General features: G+C 58.1%; 1 protein-coding gene across 1 annotated transcript in view; it reads left to right on the top strand.

The window, feature by feature from the left end:
- KIF1A (kinesin family member 1A) overlaps positions 1-16,606 on the top strand; it is a 32,577-nt gene that overhangs the window by 8,521 nt on the left and 7,450 nt on the right. The window contains 26 exon segments of the mRNA XM_085232791.1: positions 108-250; positions 1,818-2,026; positions 2,642-2,721; positions 2,871-2,946; positions 4,510-4,589; positions 4,781-4,887; positions 5,053-5,136; positions 5,225-5,405; positions 5,482-5,554; positions 5,765-5,858; positions 6,325-6,473; positions 6,766-6,944; positions 7,042-7,179; positions 7,903-8,163; positions 10,986-11,104; positions 11,184-11,269; positions 11,476-11,614; positions 11,720-11,888; positions 12,261-12,351; positions 12,502-12,620; positions 12,784-12,839; positions 13,958-14,066; positions 14,181-14,247; positions 14,342-14,426; positions 14,662-14,767; positions 16,102-16,128. Of these exon segments, the coding sequence (XP_085088917.1) occupies positions 108-250; positions 1,818-2,026; positions 2,642-2,721; positions 2,871-2,946; positions 4,510-4,589; positions 4,781-4,887; positions 5,053-5,136; positions 5,225-5,405; positions 5,482-5,554; positions 5,765-5,858; positions 6,325-6,473; positions 6,766-6,944; positions 7,042-7,179; positions 7,903-8,163; positions 10,986-11,104; positions 11,184-11,269; positions 11,476-11,614; positions 11,720-11,888; positions 12,261-12,351; positions 12,502-12,620; positions 12,784-12,839; positions 13,958-14,066; positions 14,181-14,247; positions 14,342-14,426; positions 14,662-14,767; positions 16,102-16,128 (3,027 nt within the window).

Genomic DNA, 16,606 nt, shown 5'->3' with positions numbered 1-16,606 from the left:
CAGCAGAGAGGAGGTGAGGGCTGCCTGCAGACCCCTACAAGAGGGACAATACCCTGCCCTGGGTCCTCTGGCCGAGCCACCCTTCTCAGGGCCCTGTCTCTCCCCAGATACGCCGATCGCGCCAAGCAGATCCGCTGCAATGCTGTCATCAACGAGGACCCCAACAACAAGCTGATCCGGGAGCTGAAGGACGAAGTGGCCCGCCTGCGTGACCTTCTCTATGCCCAGGGGCTCGGGGACATCATTGACAGTAGGTACCGCGCCGCGCGCAGCCAAGCTCTGGGATCTTTGGGGATGCTCCCAAAGCTGCCCCATGTCCTGCTTCACACTCAGACCATCTCATTGCCCACCTCACTGTGAGGAATGGCACGTCCCCTCCTTGTCACCACCCTGCTGGGACATCTGTGACCAGCCCCGCATGTGCCATTCCAGAGCCCTCCTCACCCCACAGTCTGTGTCCCACTGCCTGGGATGATGCTGGGGGCCCCAAGGCCTCTCCTCCACGTGCTTTCAGGCTGTTGTCAATCCTACCTAGATGAACCCACTCTTGTTCTGTTTTCTTTGTCTTCTTCCCCCCGCTGTCTCTCTCTCTTAGCCCACCCTGCTGCGGGAGGATCCAAATGTGTGTATTGCCTGTACTGGTACTCTGTGTTGCTTCTCTGCTTTGGGTAGGCTGTGCCAAGGAGCATTTGTGCAGCATGGGGAAGGGCTCCCATAGCTGCACCCGGGGCGCTGGCAAAGGGGCAGTGGCAGAGCCCAGTGCTCTCCCATGGGAACAGATGGCACAGGGATATCCCTGCACTGCCATCATGCCCTTCCCTTGTGCGGGTCACACTTAGTGCAGTGTGAGGTCCTGCAAATTCACCTGGTGGAACCTGGTGTTAAAACTCACCACAGGGACCCTTTTCCCCATGCTGTAACTGTGCTTCCCCTTGCTGCTGCTGCTGCTGCTGCTGCTGCTGCTGGGCTGATTGCTGCTTCTGGCACTGCTTCTGAAGGCATGGGCTCTGCTCCCAGGGCCAACTGGTGCCAGGCCGGCATGGTGTGATGTGGGTGGCCTTGGGACACCTCGGAGAATGGTTCTGCTGAGGATCAACCTGGGGGCAGCAGAGGAACAGGGTGAATTCAAGGTGGAGACTTCACCAAGTAAGGGGCTTCTGTCCCCAAGCAGCCAGAGGGTGACACCATCTCTCCTGGTAGTGCCTGGGCAGACGGAATGGTTCTCTCCATAGAAGCTGGCTGGCCCCTAGGAGCAGGGAAGTTGGAGTGGCCAGCATCCCCAGAGAGGGGATGTTGACTCATGTCCACATGGATTGCACAGCAGCAGCAGCTGCAAGCATCCTGCTGGGAGATGAGACCAGCAGCTGGTGGTTGCTGACGCTTGAGGTGCTGAGCTGCAGTAAAGTCTGAACACAGGTCCCTATCTCTTTGTCCCCTTTGTAGTGTGGGGGCTCCTGGCTCTCCTTGCTTTCCCCAAATTCCCCTCACTCCCAGCCCAGCTCATCTGGGGCCATGGGGCAGGAAGCTACGTGTGCTTGGGCAAGGTGGTTTAGGCACCGTGTCGTCAAAAAGCATCCCCAGAAGCCCAGGAAGGGCTCCCAGACTGCTCCTGAGCTGCTTCTGACAGTGGGCCCAGGGCAATGCTGCTGATCTGCTCTGCCAATGCTCTGCCTTTTTATTTTAATTTCTGCCTTTCTTCTTGCCACTTTTTTTTTTTTTTTTCCAACAGCTTTTCTCGTCTCTGTCTTCTTTCTCTCTTCCTTCTTCCTGTCCATGTGTCTTCCCCCTGGCCCATCCCTCTCCTTCCCCACCCGTAGATGTGTCCGACTTTGAGAACAATAATGGCACTATTGGGACAGAGCTGAGCCAACGCCATGACAATCTCTCCACAGTGACCAACGCAATTGCTGGCATCAGCCCCTCTTCCTCCTTGTCGGCTCTCTCCAGCCGCGCAGCCTCTGTTGCCAGCCTCCACGAGCGCATCATGTTTGCTCCAGGCAGCGAAGAGGCTATTGAAAGGCTCAAGGTAGGAGGCTGGCTTGTTGCACCCACTGTTTGCTGGGTGTAGAGAAGGAAAGTTAAGAGCAGCAGCTGAGGGAATTGGGGCTGTGCAGTCTGGAGGATGCTGAATCGTAGCCTCGTCGCCCTACAGCCACTTGAAAGGAGAATGTGTCGGTCTCTTTGCCCAGGTGACAAGTGACAGGCCATGACGAAACAGCCTCAGATTGTGCCAAGGGAGGCTCTCAGACTGGGTGTCAGGAAGAATATCTTCACAGAAGGGTGGTTAGGTGTTGGGCTGGGTCTCCACCCCTGGAGGTGTTGAGGAGCCATGTGGGGTAGCTCCAAGTGCCGTGGCCTAGTGATGGGACATGGCGGGTTGGGTTGGTGGTTGGACTTGGTGACCATGAATGCCTTTTCCAACTGAAATGTCTCTGTCATTGTGATTCTGTGGACGCGGAGCTGCCAGGTGCCCTGGGTGAGAAGTGGGATTGCTGTGGTGGGGCTGGGCTGGAGCTGTTCTTGCTCTGTGAGATGCAGTGAGCGAATGCAGAGCCCATCAAAACCAGGCTGAAAATGGGGCCAGCTCCATGGCTGAGCCCAACCAAATGTCCAAAACACTGAGCCTCCTTCACCCCACCAGGAAACAGAGAAGATCATTGCTGAGCTGAATGAAACATGGGAGGAGAAGCTGCGCAGGACAGAGGCGATCCGGATGGAGAGGTGGGTGGGCTGGGACGGGGGCAGTTTGGTGACTCCCATGGGCTCCAGCTGCGCCTGGTGAGCACGAGGCATCCCCAGGGGGCACGCAGGGAGCAGTGATGGGTGGCTGCCAGAGCTGGTGCAGTATTGACAGGCTCTGCTTCCTGCAGGGAAGCCTTGCTGGCCGAGATGGGGGTGGCCATGAGAGAGGATGGAGGTACCCTGGGTGTTTTCTCTCCAAAAAAGGTAGGATCCTCTAATTCTCCCTGCTAAGCGGGCAGGTGGTACCCATGCAGTTCCCTCCAAGCCTATCTGTGCTGGCCAGCCCCAAGTATTTTCAGGGGGCTCTCAGAGACATTAACTGTTAGCTCTGGAACCTGCAATGCACATTTCGGTGCCAGCCCTGCTCTGTCTATATGCCACGAGTTGCCGCGATAGAAGTGCACAGATAAATAGAAGAGCCATTCCCTGCCACGCAGCACATGGAAGACACAGCCCCCATTCAAGAGACACCGTGGAGCCCTGGTGACAGTTGTGGTGTCAGGCTCCTGGTGTCTGCTGCTAGCACCTGGGGCATTTGATATTGCTGTCAGCCTTCAGAGCTTCCTCGCTTGGAAACGGATGCGCAGGGATATTAAATAGCATTAAATAGCATTTTCTGAGCAAACACTGGCCCTGCCCCAAACAGATCATCTGGCAGTGAGCCCTGCCAGTGCAGTGCTGCAGCTCCTCGCTGCCACCCAAATACCTTATGGGACCGACGGGGTGAGGAGAGCAGGCTCTGCCCCCAACCCCTGCTGGGACACGTAGTGTCAAGTGCTTTGGGACCCTGATGTGACTCTTCTGACAGTTTTCACACCACCGTCTTTGTTTTTCACCTGCCTCAGCCGCTGCCCATTAGGCCCCCTGATGTGTGTGTGGGAAGCGTGGGGGTGTATTCCCCAAAGCAGGTTGGTCCTGAGGTGGCCTTGCTGTGGTGCTCTTGGTGCCAACCTTTTCTTCAGCTCTCTGATTTCTCCAGTTGCTGGTGAGGAACGCTAGCTCCAAAAGCGTGCAAAACATTCTGACTGTGAGCAAAGCACAGCCAGAGCATGTTGCTCTGCTGTACACCATCACTGGGGTGACAATTTGTCCAAATCTTGCAAATCTGGAGCAAAATTGCAAACCAAAAGAGCCTCAGAGTTTCAGACCCAGAGGATCTGGAGGGTATGTTATTCCTGCCAGCCACCATGGAGAACAGTCTATGTTTCTCTTCACCTCCAGCTCTCCTGCCCTGTTTGCTGTGAGCCTCTTGCACCCATCGTGGTTTCTCCAGCTGGGGACACCACTGCATGTGGGGTGCCCACAGGCTGATAGGATATTTATCCTCCTTTTTCTGAGAAACTCAGAGCTAGCTTGTCCCGCTGACAGAAGGTGCAATTGCAGTAGGATGAGACAAGCAGAAATTCTCTCTCATCAAGTGCACAGTGGCCGTGGCTTGTGGGAAGGAAATAATGGGAGGGAGCTGATAGGAGGAAGGACAGAGAATGCAGATGTGGCCACCTCCATTTGAGGACTCCTTGTGCTGGGCCTATTTGCATTCCAAATATTCCCATCAGCCAGGGAAAAGCCACCAAGAACTCAACCCTTGGAAGAGCAAAGTGAGGAGGCTTGGTGGAGGCTCACAATGGAGTCCAGCCCTGGTTTTGTTGGCACTAGGTTGGGTCAGGGTGGCCACAGGACTGGATAGTCATGAAGGCTGAAGGGTGAGGAGCTGGGGGTGAGCTTGGGTTTCACTGTACCCTGGTGACTCCTTCTTGTGTCCCCCAGACGCCCCACTTGGTCAACCTGAATGAAGACCCGCTCATGTCTGAGTGCCTTCTCTACTACATCAAGGACGGGATAACCAGGTGAGGGCCGGGTCTGCTGAGCTTATATGAGCAGTACAGCCACAATGGGTAACATGTATGTCTGTGGCAATCTCATGAGAGATGTTAGTCCTGCTGGTGGTGCAAGTCCAGAGAGTACTTTTGAAGCCCAAAGCAGGATATTTTGGGGCTGGTTTGAGGACAGCTGGCTCGAGCTGCCTTTTCCCCAACAGGGTTGGCCGGGAAGATGCAGAGAAGAGGCAGGACATTGTTCTCAGTGGGCACTTCATCAAGGAAGAGCACTGCCTTTTCCGCAGTGACACGAGGACCAGCGGTGAAGGTACTGATTGTCCTGAGGGGCTCCGTCAGCCCGGGTTCATCCTGGGGTCCTTCCCCGGGCTTGGGGCTTGATGTGAGTTTGGCCAAGCCCTGTTTGTTGCTCATGGTGGGGATATGCCTGGAGTTGCCCCTCAGGCTGCCCCTCCACCTGCCGCTTGTCACGCAGTGATTGTGACCCTGGAGCCTTGTGAAGGCGCTGACACCTACGTGAATGGCAAAAAGGTGACGGAGCCCAGCGTCCTGCGCTCAGGTGGGTCCCCAGGGAATGCTTCTGCCCACAGTTCCATGCACTGCGGCCATCCCTGCCACTAAACTCAAGCTCTCTGTCCCCGCCACAGGAAACCGGATCATCATGGGGAAGAGCCATGTCTTCCGCTTCAACCACCCCGAGCAGGCCCGGCAGGAGCGGGAGCGGACGCCGTGTGCTGAGACACCTGCTGAGCCCGTGGACTGGGCCTTCGCCCAGAGAGAGCTGCTGGAGAAGCAGGGCATCGACATGAAGCAGGAGATGGAGCAGAGGTGGGCATGTGGGGCTGGGAGGAGGGTGAGGGCAGGAGTCCAGCTTGGTCACCTCCATCTTCCCTGCTCCTTCCAGGCTTCAGGAGCTGGAGGACCAGTACCGGCGGGAGAGGGAGGAGGCAAATTACCTTCTGGAGCAGCAGCGACTGGTAGGTGGCCAGGCTTTCTAGGCTGTCCCAGCACCACCATGCCTGGCAGCTGTTTGCATGGGGCAGCTTTGTGCATCTTGGAACGATGACAAATCCATCATCCCATCGTTCCTGGGACTGCTTACCATATGGACATGGAGTGGGGAGAGAAGGGTGATGAAGATTGTATCCTGTGGACTGCATCATCGTTCTTCTCCCTGCTTCCCTTAGGACTATGAGAGCAAACTGGAGGCTCTGCAGAAGCAGATGGATTCTAGATATTACCCTGAAGCCAATGAGGAAGAAGAAGAACCTGAAGATGAAGGTGAGTGCTTGGTGACAAAGGAGAGATGGAAAAGTTTGGGTGGAAGGAGAGGATGAGCTGATGTTTCTGCAGATAGGTTTGGGAGGGGAGCTGGTGTTCTCCAAGCAGCCTCAACTTCACCTCCCTCCTGTCAGCCCATTAGAGGAGATATTAATAAAAAACATCCAGAGAACTGGTAGGAGGAAGGATTTTAGAGTGAAGACCAAAAAACTCCATTGCGACATCTGGCTGCAGAGCCTCTGGGAGCCAGTATGAAGACACTGGGAGCAATTTTGCAATGAGTTTGTCCACTGCTGTGCTCCATCCCCTTCCACTCCTCCTTCTCCCCATGGCAAAGCAGGTGTTGCAGCAGGGCCTGGATGCCTTCCATGGGAAGAAAAGCGCCCAGACACCTCATGCTGCATCCTTCTCCCAGCCTCAGCATCAGGGTGTGTGTGGTGAGCATCCCTCTGTGTCCTTCCCACAGTGCAGTGGACGGAGCGGGAGTTCGAGCTCGCCCTCTGGGCCTTCAGGAAGTGGAAGTGGTACCAATTCACCTCCCTCCGTGACCTGCTCTGGGGCAATGCCATCTTCCTCAAGGAAGCTAACGCCATCAGTGTGGAGCTGAAGAAAAAGGTGGGTGCTGATTGCGAGTGGTGGGTCTCACCATCATGGTGTTGCTGGGTGCTTATTGCTTGGGTTTTTAGGGGACATGTGGCGTTGCTGCTTGCTGCCACAGCAAGTGAGCACAGGGAGCTGTGTGCTGGCAGGGAGCTACGGGGAGAGAGCCCTGAGCAAGCGGCTCCAGCACATCCCTGTCACGCATCTGTGCATGTACCCACACAGTGATGCGGTGATGGCGAGAACCCAGGCTGATGGCACTGTGGTCTTCATGGCTGGATCATCATTCTTCTCTGCCTCCTTCCAGGTGCAGTTTCAGTTCGTCCTCCTGACAGACACGCTGTATTCACCTCTCCCTCCTGACCTGCTGCCTCCCGATGCCGCCAAGGACCGGGAGAAGCGGCCATTTCCCCGCACCATCGTGGCCGTGGAGGTGCAGGACCAGAAGAACGGGGCAACGCATTACTGGACTCTGGAGAAGCTCAGGTAGGGAGGGATGTCTGCACTGGGCAGGCTCAGCAAGAGGGCTCTGCCAGCCCCAGCTGGTTTCTCACCACTGCCCCTTGTGTGCCCACGTCTGCAGGCAGCGCCTGGACTTGATGCGTGAAATGTACGACCGTGCAGCAGAAGTGCCTTCGAGCGTCATCGAGGACTGCGACAACGTGGTGACCGGCGGAGATCCCTTCTACGACCGCTTCCCATGGTTCAGGCTGGTTGGCAGGTGAGCGCTTTGGCTCCTTTGATGTGCAGCCTGGAGGCACAGCATCCCCCCAGGGCAGAGAGCTGCTGTCCTATCGCCACCACAGCCCACACCACAGCCGGTCCCCTCCGGCCTCCTGTGGAGCGGTGCCACCAGGCAGGGGCTGTCAGCCGCCGGTGGAGCGCCGGTGCTGCCGTGCCCACCGCCTATGTGTGTGTGTGCACATCTGTAGGCGTCCGTGTCCAAGCGTCTGTCTGTGCCACCTGTGCCGTGCGTCTCCATGTGCTTCCTGCACGGTGCCGGCAGTGAGGACGGGTGGCCCAACAAGGACACACGGATGTGTGTGCCTTGGAGGCCTCACCTCGTGCCACAGCAGCACCGGCAGTGGGATTTCCCCCTGGTGGGGTGGTGGGGTGTCCCCCAGCCTTGTGTCGTGTGTTCTGTCCCGCTGTGCTGTGCTGCCTGCAAAGCCAGCGCCGGGAATCCCCATGTTTGCACCAGTTTGTTGGGTCTCTCTTTTTTTCCTACATTTTATAGCCAACAGCCATTGGTGGCTCCCTTTAGAGATGCACCGGATGGGCAAGTCTCTATTTCCTGACATCCTTTGGTTTGAGCAGAAAACAAACCAAGCCAAAAAAAAAAAACCAAAACAAACAAAAAAAAACAAAGCAAAATCCCTATTCTTGCTCTCTGTTTGGAACAGCTGGTGTTAACCTGTCTTCTATCTTGTTGTACTAACCTTAGTTCAGATATCTCTGGCTGCAACAGCTCTCCTCTTTTCAACACATGCATGAGCGAGCGCATGGCTGATCTCACCCCCTCCCCTACCTTCTCGAACCCCGACTCCGACATCACCGAGCCTGCTGACGAGCAGCACGAGGGGCAGGAGGAGGAGGAGGAGGAGGAGGCGGAGGACCTGGAGGAAGACATCTTTCCGGAGTGCCCGCTGTGTGATGGCCGGGATCCGTTTTACGACCGCTCCCCCCTGTTCAGTTTAGTAGGAAGGTTGGTGAGGTTTTAGGAGAGCATGCTGGGAAGGAACTAGCTCTTTCGCATGAGGGAACTGCTTTCTGGCACGACCCCCACCTCCAGGGCGTCCCGTGGGCGCAGGGGTGGCCGGCGGGTCGGGGCCACCGAGGTAGGGCTGTGACAAACACAGCAGCAAGGGCACAGGGCGAGCGCGAGACCCCTGCTTTGGGCAGCCCCCAAAAACATGAGATCCCCCTGAGTGCCACAGGTCCTGCACTCGGGTTTCCATTCCCAGGAGGCCACCTGTCAGTCGTAGCGAGGACCACAGGTGTGACACCACGAGTGTGAGGCTCTGTGCTTTTGTCCTAGTGGTGCATAGGCCACAACTTTTGCAGCTGTCCCAGTGCAGCAGGGAAAAATGGGGCTCTGCCGGTCGCTGTGAACCCTGGCACCATCTGGTGGGACTCAGGGGGAGCCATGTGAGTGAGATGAGCATGGGATCAGCAGGGGGAGGAGGACTCTTTGGGAAGTGGAGTTTTCTCTGTGCCCCATGCACTGCTTGGGACCATCTCCACGGACTGGCAGCTACAAGCGCAGGGCATGCTCAGGAAGGGCACATAGAGACCCAAGCTGCAGGAATAGGAAGGAAAAAGAGCCTTAATTTCTCCTCCCTGTAAGCCAGGACAGTCCTGGGCTTGGTCACTCCTGGCTTGGAGAAATTGGGGTGGGTTTCTGGGCTCCAACTGTGTCTTCAAACTGTCGCAATCCGCCCATCCCCAAAACGCCCTCGTGACGCAGCAGGATGATGCTGGCCCCCTGGCTTCATTGCAGAAGGCTTCCCAAGGGGACAAGGGATGTGTGCTCAGAGCAGGACTCGGAGCCCCCATTCCTGGGACCGTGGGGGTCCGCCCAAGGCAGACCCCCCACTGTGCTGGGGCTGCTTCTCCCTTACCGAGTCCAAGTCTGGGGTGCAAGGAGGAGATGGAGCGGCACAGGCAGAGAGGGAGGAGGTGGGGTAAGAGCCCTGCAGCCTCAGACCGAAAGAGCTGGGTTCTTCCACCCTTTTTTTTTTCTTTTTCTTTTTTCCTTTTTTTTTTTTCCTTTTCTTTTTTCCAAAAACCAAAACCAAAACTCTTGGGGGCACCTCAAAACCAAACCCACCGACCTGCCAAGCAAACCTCTGCAGTCCCCCAGGTCGTTCCCTCGGGCTCTCCCGACTTCTTTTGAGTCTGCCCCGGGTTTGGCTCCCCACGCAGCAGCTGTGCCGGCCACATTTCTTGTGAAGTGTGCTTTGATTGGTTTATGATTGGATCCTTGTCTTTGATTTCTTTCTTTCTTTCTTTCTTTTCTTTTTTTTTTTTTTTTTTTTAGTTTTTTGTTTTGTTTTGTTTTTTAGCTGCTGGCTCTCTCTCTCCAAAGCTTTAGCAAAAATTGGGGTTATTTCACTTTTGTCTTCCTTTGGAAAGGCTTTTCTTTGGTCTGAGCATGCCATCTTTGCACCTCACCAATCTTGTGGTTAGTGTCCCTGCCCTCCTTCCTCTAGTGACACACTTGTCCCCCTCCTCCCCATCCTCTTGTCCTTCCCTCCCCATCTTCCCTCCCTCCTCCATCCCTCGGATTCATCCTGATGGGCTGTCCACTGACTTTGGGGCAGGAGAATTGTTCACGGGCAGGCAGCCCCAAATCCATGCCTACTTGAGCCCCGGTGGCCAACAAGAAGAGCTGGGGAGAGATGCTCGGTGGGGGATTGCATTCAACCCCTCCTGGAGTTGTTTTGGGTGGAAAAAGCCTCGGACTTTTGGGTGGAAGAAGGCTTGGTTTGAGGTTGGCCCAAGCTGCAGCAGCAGCAGGGAGAACCTCTGCACCTCTGCAAGGCTGAATCTTTAAACACAGGGCTGTGGCCTTTTCTGCAAGAACCTTTCAGATGCCGTTTGGATGCCTGTGAGGTTAGGAAGCCAGCCACCTGGGGATGTCTGCATTTGCCTTGGGGAGCCTCCTGAAGCTGATGTGTCCTGACTGTTGCCTTCAGGATCTCTACCCACAGGACACAAGGACATCACATTTTGAGACACATGGGAAAGCAGAAACAAGCTATCCCTGCTGAGGACATGAGTGCTAGAAGGACCTCTAAATGGTGGAAGGACCTCTATGGTGTCTTGGTCAGAAAGGACCAACATTTGTCACCAGCTCCCAGCTAGGGAGGGAGAGGCTGAGCCGGCCAGCTGTGAACTCAAGGAAGGCAGCAAGCGGAAGCCAAATGACTGAGGAATGCCACGTGCCTGTGCCCAGCCCGGATACGTGGAGAAGGTCCCGGGGAACTCAGCAGTCACACCGGAACCCCGCGGTGGCACCAGGCGGGACACGGCGTGGGGACACGTGCATGCCACCAATCACACCTCACAGCATCCCCAGCCACCTCCAGCCACCACCGCCCAGAGCAGGTTCACCTGCAGAGGCTCTGATGCCCAGGCCAGGACCTTCTCCTCCCCCCATCCTTTGCTCCCGCCAGCCTCTTCCTCCTTCCCTCCCTCCCTTCCCATCCTGTCCTTGCCTCGCCCGCCCCCCGTTGCCTCCGCAGCACCCCCAGCTCTCTCACGGCACCTCCTGCCCCCATCCTCCGGCTCGTCACCACCAAGACGGTCCTCTGCCCAGCTTGCCCCCTCCCTAGGATGCGACAGCCGGAGAGACGCCGGCTCGCCCGCTCCCCGCCCCGCGCTGGCCCTGGCTGCCCCTCATGGCTTTGCTTTGCAGCGGTGACATGGGACTTGGGACCTGGCCGCCGGCGGCCGCCACCCGCGCTCTGGGATGCTCGGGCGGAGGCGGTGACGGCGCTCCCGTGTTGCTTCTCCCCCTGGCAGGGCCTTCGTCTACCTCAGCAACCTGCTGTACCCCGTGCCCCTGGTGCACCGCGTGGCCATCGTCAGCGAGAAGGGCGAGGTGAAGGGCTTCCTGCGCGTGGCCGTCCAAGCCATCTCAGGTAGGGACTGGCCCTGGTGCTGCTTCGGCCTGCGTGTCCCCTAGCGTCCCGCCAACACCTTGCTGCTTTCCTCCTGCAGCCGACGAGGAAGCCCCGGACTACGGTTCTGGCGTGCGGCAGTCAGGGACAGCGAAAATCTCCTTTGACGATCAGCACTTTGAGAAGGTATGACCACAGCGGGGACTGGGATGGGGTTGGCTGCAGAGACCACGGCTCTCACCCTGTAAGGTGGTGCCCAGCTGCTCTGCCTTGGGTACCATCCGGCCCGGGCACTGCCCCTCGAGGAGCCGTGTCTCCGGGCTGGGGCTGCCCTCCTTTGGGCGCTGCGGTGGTGGCAGCTCCCTCAGCCTCGTTCCTCCATCGCCCTCCAGTTCCAGTCCGAGTCCTGCCCCGCTGTAGGGATGTCTCGCTCGGGGACCTCCCAGGAGGAGCTGCGCATCGTTGAGGGCCAGGGGCAGATCAGTGACTTGGGGCCCTCCGCCGACGAAGTCAACAACAACACCTGTGCAGGTGAGCGGCACCCAGCGGGGCGTCTGAGCACAGAAAGCCCACGTCCCCAGCAGCAGCTCAGCATCAGCACAGTTCCTCCTGCTGAGGGCTCTCCTATCCCCACAGTGACCCCAGAGGACCTTCTCCTGGACAGCCCTGAGAAGTCCACGATGGATGGGCCTCTGGAGGCAGCTCTAGACCACCTGAAGCTGGGCAGCATCTTCACGTTCCGAGTGACCGTCCTGCAAGCCTCCAGCATCTCAGCAGAATACGCGGATATCTTTTGCCAGTTCAAGTGAGATCATGGTGACCCCCCCAGGCTGTTGTGTCCCTCTATGCTCTGGCCTTCACCTCCCTTGGTTGCCCCAGAGCAGGAATAGTGTTGCAAGCTTCATCCCACACTCTGCTTCCGTTCCATCCAAGTCTTTCTTCGAAAACCAAAAGACGTGGGATGAGCCTCTGTCTCTGCCTGGACACGTATTTGGTCACTGGGAAAAGCAAGGGAGGGTGTTTCACAGGCACTGGGGGGTGGTGCAGATCAGGGTGGGATGTCTTTCTATGCCAGCCTTGCCAAGGTGACAGCACAGGCTAAGTTCCTGTCCTCTCTCCTACTCCTGCTCCTCTGTGCTGCCCTGCAGTCCCCACATGATTTCCCTTCCCTTTGCAGCTTCATCCATCGCCACGACGAGGCCTTTTCAACAGAGCCCTTGAAGAACACAGGGCGAGGGCCACCCCTGGGTTTCTACCATGTCCAAAACGTGAGCACCTTCCCCTCTGGCTCCCCCTCACCTGCACAGCTGCCAGTGCCCATCCCTAGAGCAGCACCTTCCTCCTCAGCCTGCTTTCCCAGCACATCACATCCCTTTCCAAACTAGATAGTGTGCTCAGGTGCTCTTTCTTTCTCTCAGATTGCTGTGGAGGTGACCAAGTCCTTCATCGAATACATCAAGAGCCAGCCGATTGTATTTGAGGTGTTTGGGCACTACCAACAACATCCCTTCCCACCCCTCTGCAAGGATGTCCTCAGGTGAGTGCGTGTGGATCACGTGTGGCTCATTGTGCTTTCCCCTGGTGCCACGAGGCCAGGCTGGAACAGCACTCCTGGCTCCGAGGTTACATGGAGGTGGGTGGTCCAGGTTGGGACCAGTTTCTGCCACGGTGGCTTTTATCCACACGTGTTCTCTCTGCAGCCCGCTGAGGCCATCCCGGCGCCACTTCCCACGGGTGATGCCACTCTCCAAGCCAGGTAGGGGATGGTGTCCTGCTCCTCTCCCACGGTCCCCAGGTCGCAGAGCACATTCCCCGCTATGCCCCGCTCCCAGTGCCCTGTGCCACATGCCTGCAGAGCAGGGCTGGATGGCAGAAGCTCAGAGACATCACAAAATGTGTCCTGCTCCAGAGCACCCGGAGGCCCTTTGGCACCTGCTCGCTCAGTGTTTGGCTGACGCAAACCCCTTTGCAAACATCTTCTCCCCTTGCTCTCATGGCAGCCCCGCAGCATCCCTCCCTTGTGCCAAAGTGTCTGTGCGTAACCGCTTTGCTTTGTGTTGCCCTTTCTGTTTGTTTCCCTCCCTCCTCAAAAGAGCACTCCAGCCCCCTCCGGCTCACCCACTGCCCAGTGCCAGCCGTGCTGGCAGGCTCACTCCTGGACATGCTCTCTGGGCACGCTCTGGCGGCCGCCACCGCCGCCACCTCCCTCCTGCGGCGTGGCATGGAGGAGCCCGTCTGCCCACCGCCCCTGCCTGCCGCGGACCGCGCCATCGGGAAGGCGCAGAAGCCGGGTTCGTGCCCGCATGAGCCTGCAGCAGGGCCAGCAGCTGTCCCCTGGGGGGCACAGGATAGCAGTGCGGATGGCATGGTGCTCCTGAGGCCACCTCCCAGGGGCTACATGAGTCCCTGCTGCCTTCGTCTGCTGAGACCCGAATTGCTGTGGTTTTGCTGAGTGCGGTGGTTTGCTGTGATGCCTGCCCACCTCCCTCTCCAGCACCAGGGGTCCCGTCTCAGCCAGCAATCCGGCTGTCCCTGAGCTGCTCCACTGGTGCTGGAGCTGTGCTATGTGGTTTGGGACCTGTTCCTGTCCCTTCTGGGGTTGGTCAGGTGTTCCAGGAAAAGCCCCATCTTGAACCCTCACTGCTCTGCTTTGGGAGTGGGAGGAAGTGCCTATGAGGTGCCCAGGATGGGGCTGTATCCCTCTGGTAGTACTGTGTGCTGCCTCCTGCCTTGTTGCCACCTGCCTGGTGGCCCTGCTTGTCCCCAGGTCCTGCCTGCTCTATGTCCCTCCGCTTGCTTCCATGTGCCCCCAACCTCAGCAGCAATCTCCCCCTTTCTGCCTCCGAGTTAAGTTGTGCTTCCCACTCCTTACAGTGCCCGCCACCAAGCTAAGCACCATGACTCGTCCCAGTGCTGGGCCCTGCCAGTGCAAGTACGACCTGATGGTCTTCTTCGAGATCTGCGAGCTGGAGGCCAACGGCGAGTAAGTCCTGGGTGGAGGAGGGAAGGAGGCAGCGTGGTGGTTGGCACCTCTGGGAAGCACGGTGGGTTTGGGCACATGAGCAGAGCTGTGTCCCACCACTGTCCTCTCTTCCAGCTACATCCCGGCTGTGGTGGATCACCGTGGAGGCATGCCGTGCCACGGGACCTTCCTCCTCCACCAGGTACACCCTGCCCAGAACCCAACCCCCTGCTCCTGCCCCGCTGCCCAGGAGCTGTTAATCACCACCCTATCCTCTCTGCTCTTGGCGTTTTCAGGGCATCCAAAGGAGAATCACCGTCACCTTGGTGCATGAAACAGGCAGCCTGATCCGCTGGAAGGAAGTGCGGGAGCTGGTTGTGGGTAAGCAAAGCCAGACAGGGTTGCAAGGAGCTCCTCCAAATCCCCTCCACATCTCTAGAGGCTTCTGTGCTTCTTTTTCCCATCCCATTCACTTTTCTCTTACTATCATGCTTGCAATAGCACAGCGGTGACTGCCCTGTGGGTGCCACCACAGTGCCAGCAGGACATGGGGGTGCACACCACACACAGGGACCCTGGCAGGAGACCTGAGTGGGTTCCTGTGCTTTGTTTGCAGGTCGGATCCGGAACACTCCAGAAGCTGATGAGTCTCTTATTGACCCCAACATCCTGTCCCTGAACATCCTGTCCTCGGGCTACATCCACCCCTCGCAGGACGACCGGTGCGTGCCAATGCTTCTCTTGCATTGCAGTGCTGGGGGAGACAGGGAGCTGGTCCTGTTCAGTGGCAGTGACAGGACATTGTGCTGCACTTGTCACCAACTCAGTCTCGTGTTGTAGCTAACTGGCTGGAAATGCCGCTTCATGCTCATGGCTGATCCCCGTGTGTCCAGGGCCACGGGGGACACGAGGTCCCTCACACCTGTCCTGGGGGCTGTTCCTGCACTGCGGCTGTGATGTGGCCGCACCGAGTGGTTGGAGCGTGTGAGTGTGGGGCACTGTGACAGTGGGGACAAGAGTGTGACCGTTTGTTGGTGGCACAACAAGATAAGGAATGATGGGGCTGATGCTGAGCTTTGAATGGCATAGGAGCACACTGGATGGCAGTGGGACCGTCTTTCTCTTTGTTTTTCTTTGTTTTTCTCCTCCCCGCTGCGGCTTGTCCCCCATACTGGTGTGTCAGTGACAGCCCTGCCTGTGAGGTGCCACCCTGCAGTGCTGCTGGAGCAGCTCCCGGCCACACTGCATCCCACTGCCAGCAGGCAGGGAGCGCCTAGGCACGGGCTGTGCGTGCAGGTGTCAGACATTGTCACACCCACCGGGACAGCAGTGAGGCCAGGCAGGAGGCTGATGGCCTCAGAGTGGTGAGGAGGGTTCAGACTTACAGAGCTGTGATGGTTTGTGCCGGGTGGCTGAGGCTTATGGGAGCCACGTGGATGTTATACTCAGGCACACAGGCAGTGGGACCATGCTGATGTGCATCAGCAGCTGCTCTGGTCCAGGCTGCGGCCAGATCTGATCTCAGCAGCCCCAGCATAGCCTGATGGAGAGGAACACGGCTCCCACCTTCTCCGAGCATTGGGGCCATGGGGTACCCACCAACCCCTGGGATGCCATGGCGGGGGCAGCAGGTGCTGGATGACACAGTGGGGGGACAAAGAATGCTGGCTCCCAGCAGGACACCGAGGGGCCGCTGCAGCAACCCCGCGCTTCCATCCTGCCATGTCCCGCATGCTTCGACCCCAGCCGCCTGCCGGGACATGAGGCCAAGGATGGCAGCAGGCAGAGCGGTGTCTGCCTTCGCCCTCCTCCCAGGCTGCTTCCGCTCCCTGCTTTGCTATCGTCCGCCCCGCCGCCTCCATCGCCGACAGCAGCCCTGGCTCTGCCCTCCTCCCATATCCTTCTGGACCTTCCGTGGCAGCCGCCGGGACCCTGCTGCCCCCAGGCAGCCCTGGGGTGCAGAGCCCAAGGCCTTTCCTTGCTTTCCTCCCAAACCGCTGCTGCCGCTGCCCATCTGAGCCCACACTAACCATGTGATTGTTTTGTGTTTTCGCAGGCAGTTTCTTGATTCGGATATGCCTAGGTATTATTTGTTTCCATTGTTTTTTTTTTCCACCCCCTCCACTCTCTCCCCTCTCTCCCCGCACCTCAGCACTCTCAGTCCCGCTGCCGGCGGCACTTGGGTTTCCAGCCCCCTCTCCACGTCCCCCTCCTCTCCCCGCATCCTTGGCACCTCTCTCTCATGCCGCACTTCCCTGCGGGTTTTGCTGTTTGTTTGGATCGTGCTCTCGCTCCTCCTTGCTCTTGCTGGCCTGCGCTCTCATCGCCCCGTTTTTGTTTGCTTTTTGACTTTTCACACTGCTGCTCTCCCAGCTATCCGGCATCCAGCTCTGGACACGCGGTCCTGGCCCCCTGCCCCGGCCCTGTGTGGGGAGGGCACGGCATGGCAGGCTGTGTGGGGACGCGTGCCGGGTGTACGCGCAGCCTGCAGCCATGTGCAGCCCTCCTTCAGGTGTAGGTGCGACGTATACATGGCAAAGGTGGATGCAGCAGGGATGGGG

Source organism: Meleagris gallopavo, chromosome 11 (assembly GCF_905368555.1).
Source record: "Meleagris gallopavo chromosome 11, MGAL_WU_HG_1.1, whole genome shotgun sequence".
In the NCBI taxonomy this organism is placed as follows: Eukaryota; Metazoa; Chordata; class Aves; order Galliformes; family Phasianidae; genus Meleagris; species Meleagris gallopavo.
The sequence above is the reverse complement of the archived record's forward strand: the minus strand, read 5'-3'. Positions and strand labels throughout refer to the sequence as shown.